This window comes from Archocentrus centrarchus, chromosome 6 (assembly GCF_007364275.1).
Source record: "Archocentrus centrarchus isolate MPI-CPG fArcCen1 chromosome 6, fArcCen1, whole genome shotgun sequence".
Lineage (NCBI taxonomy): Eukaryota > Metazoa > Chordata > Actinopteri > Cichliformes > Cichlidae > Archocentrus > Archocentrus centrarchus.
The window spans coordinates 974,265-992,849 of record NC_044351.1 but is presented as its reverse complement, the minus strand read 5'-3'; the positions used below and the strand labels follow the sequence as shown (position 1 = coordinate 992,849).

At 44.8% G+C, this 18,585-nt stretch overlaps 1 protein-coding gene across 1 annotated transcript in view; it reads right to left on the bottom strand.

Moving 5' to 3' along the window:
- The window catches only part of LOC115781531 (RNA-binding Raly-like protein), a 76,838-nt gene that overhangs the window by 36,132 nt on the left and 22,121 nt on the right, over nucleotides 1-18,585 (bottom strand). The window contains exon 3 of the mRNA XM_030731224.1: nucleotides 211-261. Coding sequence (XP_030587084.1) covers nucleotides 211-261 — 51 coding nt within the window. The remainder of the gene's footprint in view (nucleotides 1-210; nucleotides 262-18,585) is intronic.

Here is an 18,585-nt window from a genome sequence, read left to right as displayed (position 1 = left end):
TTTAAAACCTCACTGGGTTAACCTTGAGCAATCATTACTAACACAGCTACCAGGAGCCACACAGAATTTTATTGCAGTAAAGAAAACGATGGAGGTCAGTAAACTAATGCTTCCCTATAAATCATATTACTCAGCTGCAGTACTGCCACATCTCCTCTTTGGATTTGCCCCCATTTAAGAAGCAATTCTGCAAATCATTAACGGCCTTACCGGTTGTAGTGGTCACCAGGGTATCTGTCATACTCCATGTCATAATCAGATCTGAGGAGAGAGCGAGAAAAAGAGGTTAGAAATGACAGCAGGTGCTGTTCTTCCATCCTGATGTTGGCAAACACTATCACACTGTTTGTATAAAATATTAGATACACGAGGACATGTGCAGTCTTCTCAGGACAAACTGCACCATCTGTTGATGTTTTCATTATTCTGATCACAATAAAAGAGAAAGTCAGGTTTGGGTGGAAGGGTCAACAAAACACCAGAAGAAGAAGATTTGTTTCCTGCTTCCAATCACTGAAGGCTTTCTTTGAACCAGAGATCACGTTTACAGTGTCGTCACCACGCAGACCTGTTTTTCAACCTGACAGAGAAATGTACGGTGCTGCTCACGGTGGCATCAGAGCAGAAAACGCTACACACACACACACACACACACACACACACACACACACACACACACACACACACACACACACACACACACACACACACACACACACACCTCACTTGTTTGAGCTTGCAGGTGTCCTAACACTGATTCTGTTAAAGTGTACACACTGTTTAAGACACACAGTCCTTCTCCACTCTGAGCTTCATGAAGCTGCTCAACAGGCTGAGCAGACCAGATGGCATCCAGACCTACTTATCCCAGAGAGCCTCTGGGCAGGGCTGCACAAGGTTCATTACATCAACAAAGCCACAGGCTGCCTGTACACGTTCTCATTTTCATACTTCTACGACACACTTCGGCCCACATAGCATTATGTGGGCCGAAGCCCCCTAACTTACTCTACATGAAGCTGTGTCACATGGAGCAGCTCAGATTTTGGCAGAACATTTCTACAAACAAAGGGCAAATGTTCGCTCACCCTGCCTCATCCTGAAAGTCAGTGCATGCTGTTGCTTTCATAACATTAAACATATGTTCCTGAATCCTCCATCACGATCTTGGATCATCTGTGATCATTACCAGGCCAGAGGTGTAGGTGCTCCTGGGTGCAGGAGTGCATATCACACTGGGAGTCCTCTGATCACAGTCTGAAATAATGCTGCTACCTTCAGTGTCCAGTGCGCAGAGCGGGGTCCACTGTCAGAATACAGACAGGTACCTGTCTGCAGAAAAACAGAAGTATCTGTCACCTCTGCAACAACCACCCTTGATGCATCTGATTGCCCTCAAAGACCTGTTTTAAGTCCATTCAGTTCATATTTGCCTCTTTGGCAGCAGTGACTGCACAGTTGCTCAGTTTGTCATGGTTTAGACAAACGTGATGCACGTCTGTGGTTTTTACCTCATTAATGCGCACTTATCCTCACTGTGATCAAGCTGTTTTTGAAACTGTAGCACTGAACGTACTGACAGTGAGCACGTCTCACTGTCAGTACGTTCAAATAACTGATAGAACTCCATTATGTTGGGGTCCACAAAGTCTAATGCAACTTCTGGTCCATTTGGATTATGAACACTTTGCTTTTGTAATCATTAGTTTGAATAAATACTTTTTTTGTCAACCGCTCAAAATATGTATACATTTTGGGTACAGTAGTTCGTCCCTGGTGTAACTTAGGTGGGCCTTAGGTACCCCTGGTAAGTGTACAGAAAAGAAAATCTCCCACCTGCACCTGCAGCCATTTTAAAGTCACCGTGTAACCCAACACTGGGAGGAAACCAGAGCACCCAGAGTAAACCCACCAGGCACCACTGTGTCACCAATATACTCAGAATCATGTAATGAGCAGTGAGGCGACGACACTGAGACAGCCTTTCCCAGAAAAACCAAAAGTCCAGATATACAAAAATCCTAGAACATAAGCAGAAACTCCAGCATCAATATATGAAGTGATAATACTCAGAGATACATCAGGATGAGACAAAGGGAGAGCGGGGGCTATACTGCGTTTAGTAACTAAGCCCTTCCAGGTTACAGTAAGATTATGTGAAGAAACCTGTTTTAATGCATAAACTTCAGACTAGCCTACCCTAGTGCCACAACTGGACCCTTGACAGCAACCGTAAGAAGGACCCCAGATTGTAGAACTATTCATCCATCCAGCCGAAGGATCAATGACCATCTAACAGAGAGAGAAACAGCAGAGGTGAACGTCTGTAACCGAGGACCGAGTGTAATGAAGACGGGACAGGAGCAGACGGAGCGAGGTGGCCGGAGCACCACACAGGGACGAGCAGATGAAGTCAGACAGACAGAAAGGGGAAGGCTAAAAGGAAAAGCTTTGGAGCAACGTTCATGTCCTTCCACCCTTCTGTTAGCATGGCTGCTGCCATCATTCATCTTCATCAGCAGCGATGGGTATTAATCAGTGTTTAACAGCTGTATCGATCAGGCGCCACCTTAAAGCTCCGGCTCAGTCATGTGTCTCCTATTGAGCTATGTAAGAGCAAAGCTTTAAACATGAGTATTGATCTGCGGGCAGCTCCGCTCCTCTGAGCCGGGATCACACTAAACAACTCTTTTATGGTGCACGCTGCTGCTTTATCTGTGCAATTAGGTTTGATATTACGGCACCTCCTCAGAGGACGCCCTCTGCTTTGATTATGAGCACATAACAGGCCAAATAACTAGCTACAAACTCCTCTTAATCCTGTAAAAAATATCCTTCAGGCTGTTCTGCGTTTTATATGTGCTCAGGACAACTGGTGCACGTTTGCAAAAATGAATGCAGCTTTATTCTTTTTTTTTTTTAGTCCTGAAGGTGCCAGAGCACTTTTCACCCGACTGATTTCACAGCAGCTTCATGAGCATTTAAACAGCTCCTGTAAAAGGATTCCAGGGAAGATGTTGTTTAACTGGGATCTACTTTGAGTGGGCACATTTAAACTTAATGTGTTTCCAAAACCCATTTCTACTGGCACTTCTGATGGAGTTCACTTGTTTTATGATTATCTGGTATAATATTTACCATCAATTCCCAGTTGAAGTCATTCAAAATTCTACCTTCAAACTATGAACATCTCAGGCCCTCCAAGCACGTAGGAGTGGGTCAGGATTCAGGTTCTTATTCACTTTATTTTTTAAACATTAGTTTGACACATCATAACTTCATAAGCATGAAAATATCCAAACAGTTTCCAGGCTGAGAAACACATTTGAGCACTCCAGTGTTACTGAGGCCCATAAGAGACATGATGATGATGATGACGATGATGACGATGATGACTCAGGTTATCACACTGCTTCTGCATTTCTGTAAAATAAATACTGATGTGGTGGAATATGTCACCTCAGGTTGTATTTACCTCATTTTAAGACCTCCTAATTGTTTTATTGTGTCCTGATATTTAAAGCTATTTCACATTTAAATGCGCACACACCTTCTCACAGGAATTAAAGGTCACTTTGTTCACCTCTTAAATGCTCATAATTAGCATGTGGACAGACTGTGTTAAAAATGAAAGCGTATCCACAGTACAGCGATGCCCTTCTCGATGACAGAAGACTCGATGAGTGTTTCAGTGTGCACACTCTTCAAAAATACTTCTTAAATCAAACTGCTCACAAGACTCTGACTAACCAGGTCATAAATTCTCCCAGAAATGGCTGCTGAGTTTTCAGATGTATTTTTTGAGCCATTTAGCTAAATTATATTCAAGGGGAGACAGACATCGACATATAGCCAATATATTCCAAACTGTGCAACACACACCAAAATAACCGAGATGGATAAACAACACTGTGAGCCACAGAAACAATTTAAATTCAGACTCTGCGCTCGTACAGCACATTCGAACCTCAGTGGTTCTGCAGTGCAGAACACACATGCACACCTGATGTGCAGCAGGGGAAGGCGAGGATGCTTCATCACAACATTTATAAATGTGTGTGCACTGTGATCATCAGCACTCGTATTTTAATTCAATATTTGATGCTCTAATCGAGATCAACAGGAATTCATAGACTGAAGACTGGAATTTGGTTCGTTCTGGACTTTTTGCAGTTCATGGCAGATTAAGACAACCTCTGCAGGAGGCTCCGAGGAAATCCCACACTCCACGACAAACATCACAGCTGGCCGTGGTCCTGAATCCACCTCATCAGTGTGCAGTATTTAAACAATGAAAGCCTTTATTCAGCAGTTTTACCACTTATATTCTGGAGGATTTCGCTCCTTTCGGGGGCATTTCATCACCTCTGCCACAGAGGGTTAAGCTGCAGTCTGTCCGTCAGCAGCTTTCATTGAGGTTCAGCCTCAGGCTACGATGAGCTAATTAGATCGGGAAGATCCAGATTTTGGTCCTGAGGGGGTAAATGTGGGGTCAGGCGCTGAATTCAAATTAATTTAAAAGTGCCAAAACACTTTCCAGAGCCCCCCAGGCTCAACCATAAAATATTCATTCCCCACTCTCCACAAATAAAAGCATCTAATTTGAGGAACTAATTACTTTTTTAAACCAGGAAGCTCAGGAGTGCAGCACTCACACGTGACTCCATGAATTCATAAACATAATGATCAAATCAGTATATGCTTAAAATGTCCTTTCCTATTAAATCATATAATTAACTGGCTGTTTCCAGTGGGAACAACTTTATCCACAGTTTTCGGTAATTAAATCATGGTTGAGTCACACCACATACATCCATACATACACACATGGGTGAATCCAAGATCCTTCATGTTTGCCACTGTCAGAGAGGACAAAGTTAAACTCATTTGTGTCACAGCTTGACTGAAACTAGGATACATTACTCTGACGTTCTCAGAAAAAGTGATGTAGATCCAGCTGCCACCACATGCTATCAAATGAACAGGCTGCCGGTAACCTGTGAGCTGTGGTGTAACGACACGCAGCAGGAAAATGGGAACTTCTTCACTGCTGCTTTATTCTGCTGTACCAGTGCCAGGTCTTCACCACATTCCCGGCAGCGTCGCTCCAAATACAACGAGATCAGCCTGAAAACAGTCCCACCTGACCCTTAGGATATTAATCACCTACTGTAATATCATAAAGATTTGTGGAGGAACAAAAACCTGCTTTCTCATAATCCTCCAGAGAAAGCTTCAAAAAGTGCATTATGGGTAAACTTTAATGTGTCGTATCACCATGCAGGATAGATGGCTACTCAAACAAGCATATGAAGGGTCTCCTCCTCCTGGGTCAACATCATTTTTTAATATAGTCCTTTTTTAAACACTGAATACTTGTTCCTGTTCCTCTGCATCATAGACATGAAGTTGGTGCAGTTTTGCTACTGATGCTCAAAGTCGGTTTTAGAAACAGAAGATTTTGGCTTGAGATTGTTTGGAGTTGCTGCAAAATTGATTTGTTTGCAGGTTTTAACAGCGTGTAAATTTGAATTTCTGCTGCATTTGTGAAATTATGAAGGCTTGAAAATGCTGTGTTAAAAAAAACAAGGTGGCTTGAAAAATGTGCCACTCCTGTGATGACACTGAACGCTTTCATAGTTTGAAGATAGAAGTTTCCGTAGCTTCATTACTTATGCTAAAGTTATTGTACAAAAGAAACCAGCTGTCACTCAGAGGGTCAGGGGGGAGGCGGGAATCACTGATTCAGCATCATGTCTGTAAACCTCTGCACTCCAGCACAGCACAACTAAAAGCAATTTTAGTTGTGTAACTTTCTCTTTCTACAAGTTAATTCATTCAATTCAATTTAATTCAATTTTATCACAAGAGTCGCCTCAAGGTGACCCTACAATAACACAGAGAAATCCCAGCAGTCAGAACGACCCCCTATGAGCAGCACTTGGTGACAGTGGGAAGGAAAAACTCCCTTTAACAGGAAGAAACCAACTTATTAACTTATTCTCCAGGAGGCAGACCACTAGGTTAGCAAAATAAACCAAAACCACACCCATCACTGGCTCAGCCTGCTCAGCGCTGCAGGACCGAGTCAGGAAACCTGAAATGAGTCAGCATTTTGTACCGTTGGTTTCGTGGTCAGTGGGTGATGTGAATAGATTTATGGTTAGATGCCTGAGACGTGACTGAGAGGAGCTTTAAACATAACAGAGTTTATCTTCTGCAAAAATCAAGCCTGTGGAAATCCCACATGTTGAGGGCCAGCTTCCCGGTTTACCTTTTCCCAGCTCTCTGACTGATGGCCGATGGATTCCCTGAATATCCCGTCCCAGGTTATCGTTTCCCACCAGCTGACACAAGAAGCTCAAACACTTTCAGATGTGATAATATTTAACTGTCAGTGGTAAATTATTATTTAACAAAACTCTCTTTATTTCATCTCATTTTAATTTGTGTGTAAATGTTTCCTTGATAGTGCGTCAGCACACGTGTTGGTGCTGTTGCATAAAATCCTTTGAAAGTGTAGTGCGGAGCTCCTAATCGCAGAGAAAAAGTCCTTTCAGGTGTTAATAAGGGCTTTAATTTGCTCTGCGCTGCACTGCTGTAGACCCTAATGGTGTTATTATCGAGCTCTGCGGCTTTTCTCCTGATGGGAATAATTACACAGCAGCGAGGAACGTCGATGAACATCGTGGACAAACACAGCGAGAGAGCGCGGGAGAAATCAATGATGTGTTCAAACATCCTTCCCGCTCTCTGCAGAGGAAGGTGAGACTCTGCTCGCTGGTCTGCACAGAAGGAAAACGCATTTGTGTGTTTACAAAGTGAGCAAACATGGCAGGACTAAAGTGAACAGTGCGAGGTGACGCGCTAAGGAAACGCTGACAAATTTGCATTTATACAACCACCACTTAATGCTAACCCTCCTCCAACACTAATGATAGCATTCAGCATCAGTGACCCTCCGCCGCCTGCACCCTCACACGCTAAGCATCAAATCAGTGCATGTGTGTGCACGCTCATAAATATTCATGTGCTCCTGGGTGAGCGTCAGACGGCAGGTGAGACCATGCTGTGCACTTCCAACGCTTCCATTTATTCTGATTTACCGCTCACCGCTCAGCAGCCCGCTGCAGTGTCATCAATCAGGCGGCGTACCATAGCGTGGCGAGGAGGAGGTTAATGGGCCATTCAGACGTGCTCGGTCCGAGCAGAAAGCCGGGGCAGGGTGAGACGAGGCTCGGCCGGTAACTGCTGTGAGCTCTGAGGTCATCGTGAGGCACAGTCAGTGTGGTGGTGTTGCCCTCTTAAAAAGACAGGATTCCATCTTCAGTTCAGCAACTTTTTTTTATTCCCGATTCTCTGAATGACTCCACAAAGCAGGCACAAACATGAGCACAGATGAACGAGAGAAAGTAACAAAAAAAAAACATTCACCAGAGGTCGCACCGCTCACCAACCTCGCGATAGTTGATGACATCACATCCTGAACTCTGACCCCATAGTAGCAACATTAATCACAGTAATATTTGGCATAACATCAAAATAAAATAGAAACGTAAAATATTTACCTATTGTTTAAATCTGTTACTGCCAACTAAATAATTGAAAATACAAATAAGATTAAAAGGGATATTTCAAGGTCGCAACACCCTCCCCCACTAAAAAAAATGTTGCAGAACATTTTCTTAATTTCTTAACTGAACATTTGATGCAAAGGTACATAAACAGGTGAGTATCATACACATCACATTTTTCTCTTTTACAGGATGATGAGGCTGTGCTATCTTAACAGTCCATTCTTCATTTTTTTTTCTTTCTAATGGTCTCTCATGGCCACAATACAGGATCAAATGTCTACAGTCCGTAAGTATTGTAAGGTGCATAGTCCACAGAAACATTGGTGGGCCCCCCAAATCTTCACAAATGGGACAAGGAAATTACCATTTACACCCAGAACTGTGTATTCACACATTTCATAGCCATGTGTTCTGCATGCCTATCAGTAAGTGTACACATTACTAGTTCTCACTTTACAGTATGTACCACACTACTGCCTTAACTCCAACATGTTAGCTTAGTTCCCCATTTTCTGTACTTATTATTGAAATAAATGTTCAGAAAACCTGTTTTTATATTCTGTGATGCATTTGAATTACCACATCCCCGTGAACTATAACTGTATAACAAATCACAAATAAACTAACTTGTAGTTGTCTTGTATATGTGTGTGTGAGCCTCTATTCAATGTAAAAAGGATACATGGATTATGGACTGGTTAGCAGGCCATGGCTGGTTCTGGAGGACTCCCTCATACTAACAGGGCAGGTTTCCAGCGGCTGAAAGGTCGGCTGCCCCAGCTGGTCATAGGTGTAGACACGCCTGGGCTGTCGGACTCTTTTAGGCCTTTCTCTCCCTGTTTCAGCATCACTCTGTTCATCCTCAAGTTCCATAGATGGCACTTCATGTTGTTCCTCCTCATGTTCCTCTTCAGAGTGCTCCTCAGGTATGAACACCTCCTCAGGTTCACCTCTGAGCATTTCACTCCGGGGGCAAAACTCTTTTGCTTCTATATTGAGGGGTGGATTTGCCCGCCTCACTGCTGCCCACATGTGATTTTCCTCATCACTGGAACTGCTTGCATCAGTGGGGTAAGTGTGCTTGGCTTTATGCCGTCTCCTTGTTCTCTGCTTTGTTTTGTCTCCATTGCTTTTCTCTTTCAGGCTGGGCTCCTCTTGCACCTCAACCAGGTAAGGACACGGCAGGAGTAGGTTTCGGTGTAACACCCGTTGTCTCCCTGTTCCTTGCAATGGCTCAACTACATACACAGGGCTATCAGGTCCTTTCCTTCCCTTGACAACATAAATCAGATCTTCCCAGTAGCTGCGTAATTTTCCAGTGCCACCTCTAGGCGTCAGGTTTCTCACCAGGACATGGTCACCTGACCCCAGGGTAGAACTCCATGCGTTCTGATTGTAGGTTTTCTGTCCTTTTCGTGCATTTTTTTTCATATTCTGCATCGCAATCGCATAGGCCTCCTGCATGGCTTCTCTCCACTTCTCTGCATAGCCAGTCTGTGACTGGTTTCTTTCCCTTCCCTTCCTGGGGAACATCAGGTCCACTGGTAGTGTTGGTTCACGACCAAAGAGAAGAAAGAATGGAGAAAACCCTGTTGCCTCATGCACAGTTGAGTTATAAGCATGAACCACTTTGTTCAGGTGCTCCTTCCACCTTCCCTTCTGAGGCTCTTCCAGTGTGCGCAGCATTCCTAGCAGCGTCCTATTGAAGCGCTCTGCAGGATTAGCCTGGGGGTGATATGGAGAAGTGCGGGAGTGGCGGATACCACAGTAGCTTTGGAGTTTGTGAAAGAGAGTGTTTTCAAACTCTTTTCCCTGGTCGTGGTGTATCTTGGATGGGAAACCAAAACGCATGATAAAGTCATCAAAAAGCTTTTTGGCTGCAGTCTTCCCAGACTTGTCTCTCGTTGCATATGCCTGTGCATATTTTGTAAAATGATCAACAACGACCAGTATGTATTCTTCACCTCCCTTACACCTGTCCAGATGTAAGTAGTCAATGCAGATCATCTCAAACGGTGCGGAGGTCTCTATACTCTGTATAGCTGTTCTGGTTATTCTGTGAGGCTTCTTTCTCTTTATGCAGCAACACACATTTGTGACATAGTGCTCCATCTCCTGTCTCATCTTAGGCCAGAAGAAGCGTTCTCTTGCCAGTGCTACCATTTTATCTGCACCTAAGTGTCCCATCTCCTCATGCAGGAGTTTGTACACAACTGGCTTCAGACAATCAGGAACAACTAGCTGTTTTCGTGTCGCCGTCTCCCTTCTGAGGATACCATCACCATCCATGTGTAGGCGGGGCCACTCTCTGAGAAGCTGTCTGACACCTTCATTCTCTGCCAGTTTGTCTTTATGTTTCATGTGGGCATGTGTCCTTTTTAAGGCCACCACTCTGTTTATGATGAGGTCTGTGTTTTGAGCTGTCCTCATGTCCTCTGCTGCAAGAGGCTGAAGTGGCTCAGTGATGCTGCACCCTTCTGACAGCACATCTTCGTTACAGGTAACAGCTGATATCCAATTCACCTCACCTATTTTGTCCAGGTGCGGAGCTTTCGTGATGCATTCAGCAGCTTCCTGTGGGCATTCCTCCGTACATTCTTGGATGAGCTCCTCGATGGGCTTTGGTCTGCGTGACAAGAAGTCTGCATCTCTATTTGCTGTTCCAGGCCTGTATTTCAATGTGAACCTATAGTCTGCCAACTCTGCAACCCAGCGATGTCCTGCTGCATTGAGTTTTGCTGACTTGGTGACATAGGTCAGAGGGTTATTGTCACTGTAGACTGTAAAGTGAGGTGCGTGGAAGAGGTAGTCACGGAACCGTTCTGTGATAGCCCATTTCAGCGCGAGGAATTCCAGTTTACCAGAATGTAGCTTGTAATTTCTTTCTGCTGCTGTTAAGGTTCTTGATCCATATGCTATCACTCTGAGTACCCCCTCTTGCCGTTGGTACAAAACCGCACCTAAGCCATCTTCAGAAGCATCTACGTGAAGCACAAAGGGCTTCTCCAAATCTGGGTATGCCATAACAGGTGGGTTGGTCAGCTGATCCACAATTTGGTTCAGTATCTCTTTGTGGGAGGAGGTCCACTGAACTGGATGGGAAGGTGGTAACTGGGCTGATTTGCAGCTACACCCCTTTTTCTTTTGGTTTTGCTTCACCTCAGATTTTGGCTTGGCTAACAGTTCATAAAGGGGCTTGGCTGTCCTGGAGAAATCTGGGATCTAGGATCTATAATAGCTAAGGAAACCCATTAGTTTTCTCACCTCTCGCACAGTGGTTGGTGTCTCGTGCTTCAGTGCTTGAACTGCTTCTGTTTCTTTAGGATTCATCCTGTATCCCTCTGCAGAAATCACACGACCCACATAACAGACCTCACTTTTGAAAAAGTCACATTTTTTTGGTCTCAGCTTTATGCCACACTCTCGCTGCCTCCTGAGCACCTGTCTTACATTTTGGATGTGTTGATCGAAGTCAGGACTAAAGACCAATACATCATCCAAATACGGGACACACACTTCATCTCTGAGGTCTCCCAAGCATCCTTCCATATAGCGTTGGAAACAGGCAGGGGCATTCGTAAGCCCGAATGGGATCCTCACCCACTCGTAGAGTCCCCATGGCGTTATGAATGCAGTGCAGGGTCTGCTTTTCTCACTCATGAAGCCCTGATGGTATGCTTTTCCCTGGTCCAGCACCGTGAACCAGGAGTTGCCTCCCAGGTTTTCCAGAATCTCTTGTATCCTCGGGATGGGATGACGGTCAGGCAGTGTTTTCCCATTCAGTAGCCTGTAGTCTATACATAGCCGCAGACTCCCATCCTTCTTCCTGACACATACCACAGGTGAAGAGTATGAAGAACAGGATTTCTGGATCCAGCCTCGGTGGAGTAGGTCCTGTATGTGCGCTTTAACTTCCTGATAGAGATGTCTGGGGATCGCATTATATGTTCTTTGAACAGGCACATTGTCTTTTAGCTGTATCTCCATCTCCAAATCTTTAATGCACCCTGTATCCCAGTCATCCTTAGCAAAAACATCACACTCTTCCCTGAGCATCTGCTGTACCTGCTGTCGTTGGTCCTCAGATAGATGGCTCAGGTCCACGGGTGGGTCCCATGGCTCACCTCGTAGCTCTCCACTTGACTGCTGTGTGGGTGGAGCAGCACAGCTGTGTGGTGTCTGCGAAGTCTGTTCGTCAGCCAGTTTTGTCTGCAATGGGTAGATGGCATCCACACTGTACAACAGCCCAAGTGTGGTGCGACTGTGTAGCACAATGTCATTATCAGTCACATTCTCAACAGTCACTTCAATGTTTTCATGATCTCCTGGAGGGAGCTTAATCAGCTGTGCTCTAATGGCAAGACCAGATGGCCAGGGTGCTTCAAGGTTTGGCTCTAGCACTACGTGTGATGCACCCACCATACTCTTGTTTAGTCGGCCACACTGCACCCCCATCGCTTTGTTACGGGGGATGGTCACTGGTTGTCTACCCACTCTGGCTACATGGGGCTGATTTTCAAGCTTTGGCTTTTTCAAAACAGATAAAACAGCCTTTGCAGTTCTGTGACCTACCTCCAGTGCTGAGCAAAGTCTCTTAACCATATGACCGGATCGCATGCAGTCTTCATGTGTGTCATTGGTCAGGGCTAATTCCTCAATCACATTAAAGCCGATTATTGGGCGTTCCATATCGTGGCTTGCCACCAGGATGGGGACCAGGACAGGTTTGTCGCTCATTCCAGCTACAGCATCTTTAGCTAAAGTCACTTCAATCCCCATCCATCCCTGATATGGGATGTTAGTTCCATTTGCCGCTGAAAGCTCTAACGATCCATCTTCAAGCAGTTCAGTCACCGGTCTGACTTCCACATCTGGCAAATGTTTTCTTTTCCAGCCCATTCCCACTACTGATACCTGTGAGCCCGTGTCCCACAATATTGTAGTGTCCACTCCTCCTAGGGAGGCTCGAACTAGACACCTCCTCCCCACCAGTTTTGCAGTTTGCAATTGTTTACCAGTGAGAGGTGCTCCTAGACTGAGAAGATCTGCTTTCTCTGCGCTTGCAGTGGGACAGTGCAGGATTTCAATTTTGCTTGTGCTGGCTCTTACGTTTTTCATTCGGCAACCTGCTGCCCAGTGCTCAGTACTGCCGCACTTGTAGCAATGAGCACACCTTCCATCAGGATTGGACTCTTGACATTTTTGACATTTTCGGCTGTTCCCAGTCTTAGGTTGGGTTCTGTATTTTCCGTTTGGCTCTCCATTCGCTCTTTGTTGAGACTGCGGGCTCTGCTGAAGGGTTGTAATGTGTGTTGTGAGGTTCTGAATAGCTTCACATATGGCTCTGTTACCTTGATCCACTTTGTCCATGAGTGTATCACGTCTATTTGCTTCCCCACCTTTGTTCTTGTTGGGTTTAGACACATGTTCGCATTCAGCTCCTTCATTTTCCTCATTAATTGCTGCCACACTGATCATTTTGGTTTTCGGTGTGGTTAACAGCTTGTTTCTCCTTTCCATTTCCAGACTGTATGCAGCAGTCATTTTCTCCAGAAGAGCTTCATCAGTCACTTTGGGGGTTTGTAAGTGTGGTTTCATGTCTGTTCGAATGGTGTCATCACGAAGACCAGTCATCACTGTTTGAAGGAACTGGTTTTGAATTAGTTCTGCACTGTACTTCAGACCAGACTTGACTCTTTCTGAGGCAAGGACAGTTTGTTGTCTCATGTCCATGGCTCGCATCAGAAACTGTATGGGCGTCTCTTTAGGTTCCTGAACTGCACGTGTGAGAGAATGATACAGCTCAGTGGAATCTTTTTCAATGTAGTGGGTCCGCAGGATTTGTCTGAGGGCTTGCAGCGTCACGTCTATCCTACTCTCTAAATAACTTTTTAGTTTTGTTCCAGGAGCTATTGCTTGAATAACAGCTTCGACAACTTCTCCCTCATCATATCCTTTTTTCAGTGCCTTTTGAATCTGTCTTTCCAGACTTGAGTATGTTAATTTGTCCCTTTGATTTGGTTCCCCAATCTGTCCAGTTATTTTTAACTCTCTTCTATACAGCGGGTGGACAAAGGAGACATTTTGGCTAGCTATAGCAGCTGTTGCATTCATGGTCAAGTCACTCTCCCTTTGTCCCTCTACATCACTGGGTGCAATTTCATTTTCGGCCACAGGGTGGCGCTTCTGGATGACATTTTGAGGCAAGGGTACTTCACTGTACTCACATTTCTCTTTTAATTCGTCGATTTGGTCATTGAGTTTCAGCAAAACAGACATTCCTTCATCTTCTCTTGAGGTAATATCTTCTCCCTCTATATACTGAAGAATACACCTTCTCAACTTACGTGCTACGTCGCTGTCACGTTCATCTACAGTTAGGCTGAGGGCTGTACACACATCCTTCAGGTCCTGTGCTTTCAGACTCAACAACTTTTCTTCTATCTCAGCCACCAGGCTTTCCCAGTCAGATGACATCTGTTGCACTTCGGCCATGATCAAAACGTTTTACCTTCTTCCTCGGGGCTCTTGGAGTCTGTAGCCTTGGTTAGCAGCTAGTGCTAGCTCGCACCGAGTCCGCATCTGTCGCTCTCTCTCGTCTTGCTTCGCGGTGAAGAAAACACTTCAACCGGGCGGAAACACCAAGTTTATGTTGCCCTCTTAAAAAGACAGGATTCCATCTTCAGTTCAGCAACTTTTTTTTATTCCCGATTCTCTGAATGACTCCACAAAGCAGGCACAAACATGAGCACAGATGAACGAGAGAAAGTAACAAAAAAAAAACATTCACCAGAGGTCGCACCGCTCACCAACCTCGCGATAGTTGATGACATCACATCCTGAACTCTGACCCCATAGTAGCAACATTAATCACAGTAATATTTGGCATAACATCAAAATAAAATAGAAACGTAAAATATTTACCTATTGTTTAAATCTGTTACTGCCAACTAAATAATTGAAAATACAAATAAGATTAAAAGGGATATTTCAAGGTCGCAACAGTGGCAGCGGCTGCACTAATGCCGCTTTATAAATACTGCTAATGTCAACATCCAAGTTACTGCTGAGAACTTGGATGTTGTACACACAACTTAAAAAGAAATACCTCAAAAAGTAAAACACATCAGCTGTGAAATGGGAGAAGCTCTCCTGAAAGGAAAAACTCTGAGTCCCTGGATTTCTATGGAGCTCTAACCCAGTGCTAACCCAGAGCTAACGCTAACCCAGAGCTAGAGGCAAACCTGACCTTTGGGCCAAATCTGCCTCTCCAACACAAATATTTGGTCACATAATGAACAGTTTACACTTTAACAATTGCAGGATTTCTATGAAAGTGTGAAACTCTGATCTTTTCCAGCTCCATATTCTTATTATTGGTCACTAATAGAGCTCCTTTGAACGGTTCACATCTTACACTGGGTGGGGGTGCAGCCCCTTCAGTTCATCCAAACACTGGTTGGACCAGCATGGGCGGTGCCTCTGGTCCCACCACCACAGTTAGGTGTCTGTAATGATCATATTAGTGACATCCACCCTCTGTGACCTCTGAAGCCTGTAGATACACCGACCTCATTACTGACCTCCACTCTGGCCATTTTTAATATGAACATCCACCCTCTGACAGGAAAAAAGGAAACGAATAATCCATTATAGATAACAATAATGCTTTAAGTAGATTCCAGTAAGAGTGGAATGACTGCACATCTAATTACATACAATAATGTGCACCGCACCTCTAAACCTACGTTCATCACATGAGCTGTGAAAACCCAAAATCTGCTCTGAAGGGACAAAATGAAGCTCTCTGGTTTCTATTGGTAGGCTGACTTCTACTGACCAATCACATCTGAGCAGGCTTTGACTGACGCAGGTAAACAGGAACACAGCAAACTGCTGATGATGTAGGCCGGCACAGAGACGGAGGCTCTGCTGTGACACCCTTTTACATGTTCTGCAATGACTGCTTTTTACACAAGACAGTGTGGTAAAACGGATCCATCATTTAAACGTCATGCTGAACCATCCTCACTCTGCTGTGTGTAACCTGTGTGTGTCGGTATCCTGATTACTGTAAACTACAAACACACTGCGCAGCTCGATGCTGTTTGGACACTGACACAAGTTTCCTGACTGCCCCTGAACGAGCACCACAGTGCAGATCAGTGAAGATGTGACTGAGGGTCATACTGTATGAGGTTTAACAAAGGTGCTGCATTGACTGTTGTTTGTGTATATGTGGTTGCTGTTCACTGGACCTCTCAGTGGGGGTGCCAGTGAAGGAGGCCATGATTAGGCTGAAAAACCTAAATAAACTTATCAGAGAGACGATCTGATGCAGTCCTAAAAAGAACGAACGCACCAACCAAAAGGCCTGAAAGACAAATAAGCAGGTGGTCAGCGAGTTATTTCCACTCAGGAGGCCGGTGTATCTGTCAGTGTCTGCAGTACAGATGGTTTACAACAACATGAACATCACAGCTCTGAAAAAACATCTTTGCACTGATGAAAAGTATGGAGGAGGAGAGAAAGGTGGTGGGGCGGTGTTATGGTGTGGGCATGTAAGGCTGACACTGGTGTTCATGATGGTGTGACTGCTGATGGAAGCAGCAGGATGAACTGTGGATCAGTCACCTGATGGCAGCAGAGCAGCTTCTCTCTGAAGGCAGAGAGCCACAAACCAGCAGGAACCTGAAGGTGCTGAAAGCCTCAATCTGGACTTCATTCAAGGAATCAAAACAGTTCTTATATTTGAAACTGTTAAATAGTCCAGTTACTTTGACAACAATAGCACAGAGGCTCAGCAGGCTCACAGTCCATCACAATTTACAGCTTATTGCCCAAATGTGATCTTTAGCACGATTTGGCTGAAGAGCAGATAGCTGATCATTGTGTGTAAGTTTGAATAAATAATCAATACTTGGTCCTTCAGCTAATGATGTTTAAATCCTCAGTTAATAAAAGTGAATTAGAGCTGAAAGCCCTTCGGTCACATCCTGATCTAAAACCAGACTACAAAAAATCTCTCATGGTCCAAAATCTTATGGATCTGTCTGCATATTAACACTCAGCTGCCTGATGCTCAGCCCAGTGTTTGCACCAGAACCAGACAACCACTCACACTCACACCTATCACCATTTAAGCTAACCTCACTGACCGCATGTCTTTGGACTGTGGGAGGAACCCGGAGAACCCACGCAGACATGGGGAGAACGTCAGACTCCACACAGAAAGGCCCGATGATCCGAGCTCGCTGCTCAGTGGGGAACGTGTGCTCGGAGGTGAGAGAAAGGAAAGACACCAAAACACTAGTGAAAGGCTCAAGAAATTAGAAATGAGTTTGAGGCAACCTGAGGTAACACAGGACGATGGAAGAGCCGCACTTAAACCCTGGAGGTGCAGATCCCACCTTTGGGAAATCTTTAAGGTGGGAATTCCTGCTGTAATTCTGAAATGTGACATATAGGACTGCACTGTGTTTTCTTTGGCTGCTTCACAATGGCAGACACCCTGCAGCGCGTCAGGGAAATGATTTCATATCAAAGGAATGAAAACATTTTTTAGAGTGAGAAATAAATTGTTTCACTGCACAGAAATGACCGCAGTAGGGATTATCATTTTAAAGACATTTTCTCCCATTTGATCAAAGATAGTAAACAGGTTGAGTCGGTCCCACCTGTGTCCACAGTCTTATCTTAATTATATTTAAACTGCGTGTCTTGTTTGCATGTAAACACACTCGGCCATTTCAGAGCTGATGAGGTGAAACCAGCAGCCGGCAGCACCGCTCCATCAAAGGAGACATTTAAATTTAAACAAGGAGGCTGTTTAGTTTCCTCTCTTTATCTTCCTGTGTGTGTGTGTGTGTGTGTGTGTGTGTGTGTGTGTGTGTGTGTGTGTGTGTGTGTGTGTGTGTGTGTGTGTGTGTGTGTGTGTGTGTGTGTTAAATGGTTTTTGTTTTCTGGGGAGTTTTTCGTGCCGCCTCTTTATCGAGCTGTTATTTTTCTGCTCAAAGGAAATGCTGATTCATCTCTTTACGCTAAACGCTCATCTCAGCAGGGCGATGGAGGGACAAGAAGACATAATTACAGAGTTCTGCTCGGTGCCCTCGCTCTCTGTCTCTCCCATCATCGCCATCTCTCTCTCCATCTCACCCTCACCCTCCGTCTCTCCTCTCATTTCTTTTTTCCCCACTCGGTTGATGTGACGTTAATCAGGAGGTAGGAAAACAGTCTTTGTGCCGTGTGCAGGTCTGCCTCGAACAGAAACGCAGATCAATGCGAGGACTGTACACACCCCGGCCTGCTGGGAGCCTGAGAAGCCTCCCAAATGGTTAATTAAACACTGATTCACATGGATTCAGAGGGCAGCGACCCGCGGGCGTCCCAGCACGCCCATGTGGGGGGGTTCCACTGAAGTCAAAAGTTTCTGAGACTGTTGCAGCTGATAGAAACACAGACACTAAATAAGATCATGATAAGAATATGAGACAAACAATTATGGAGCTGAAATGGCAGCTGGGATGCACAGAACTCCCTGCACACGTCAGGGACACACTCAGAAACTGCTCGTAGTTTGTTTTCAGTAACAAACACTAAACATTTGAGCTTATTTATGAAAGTTGGACACGTTATAAAATGGGCCTACTATGTAGATCATATTTATTCTTGGACTGTAACAGAGCAGCTTTGCATCATTCACAGTTCAACACATACGTGCAGTAGTATGTGCAGTGCAGTAGTGTTTGCAGTATAAAATACTCTTCTGTGAGTATTAAGGAGCCATTTTGTGTCATGCACCATTTTGATTTGAGGCAGCAGCCGGAGCTGAGTCCAACAACCGACTGCTTCTTCTGGAAGTTTCTGCTGGGATTTCTTCACATTTCCAGGTAAGAGGGCACCATCGAGGGCTCTGATGTGTAAACTGGCTCCTCTGAGCTCAGACACAGTCATGAAGCACTGAGTCCATCCTGGTGCAGCAGCTGTCTGTCACATCACTGTGGGGGAG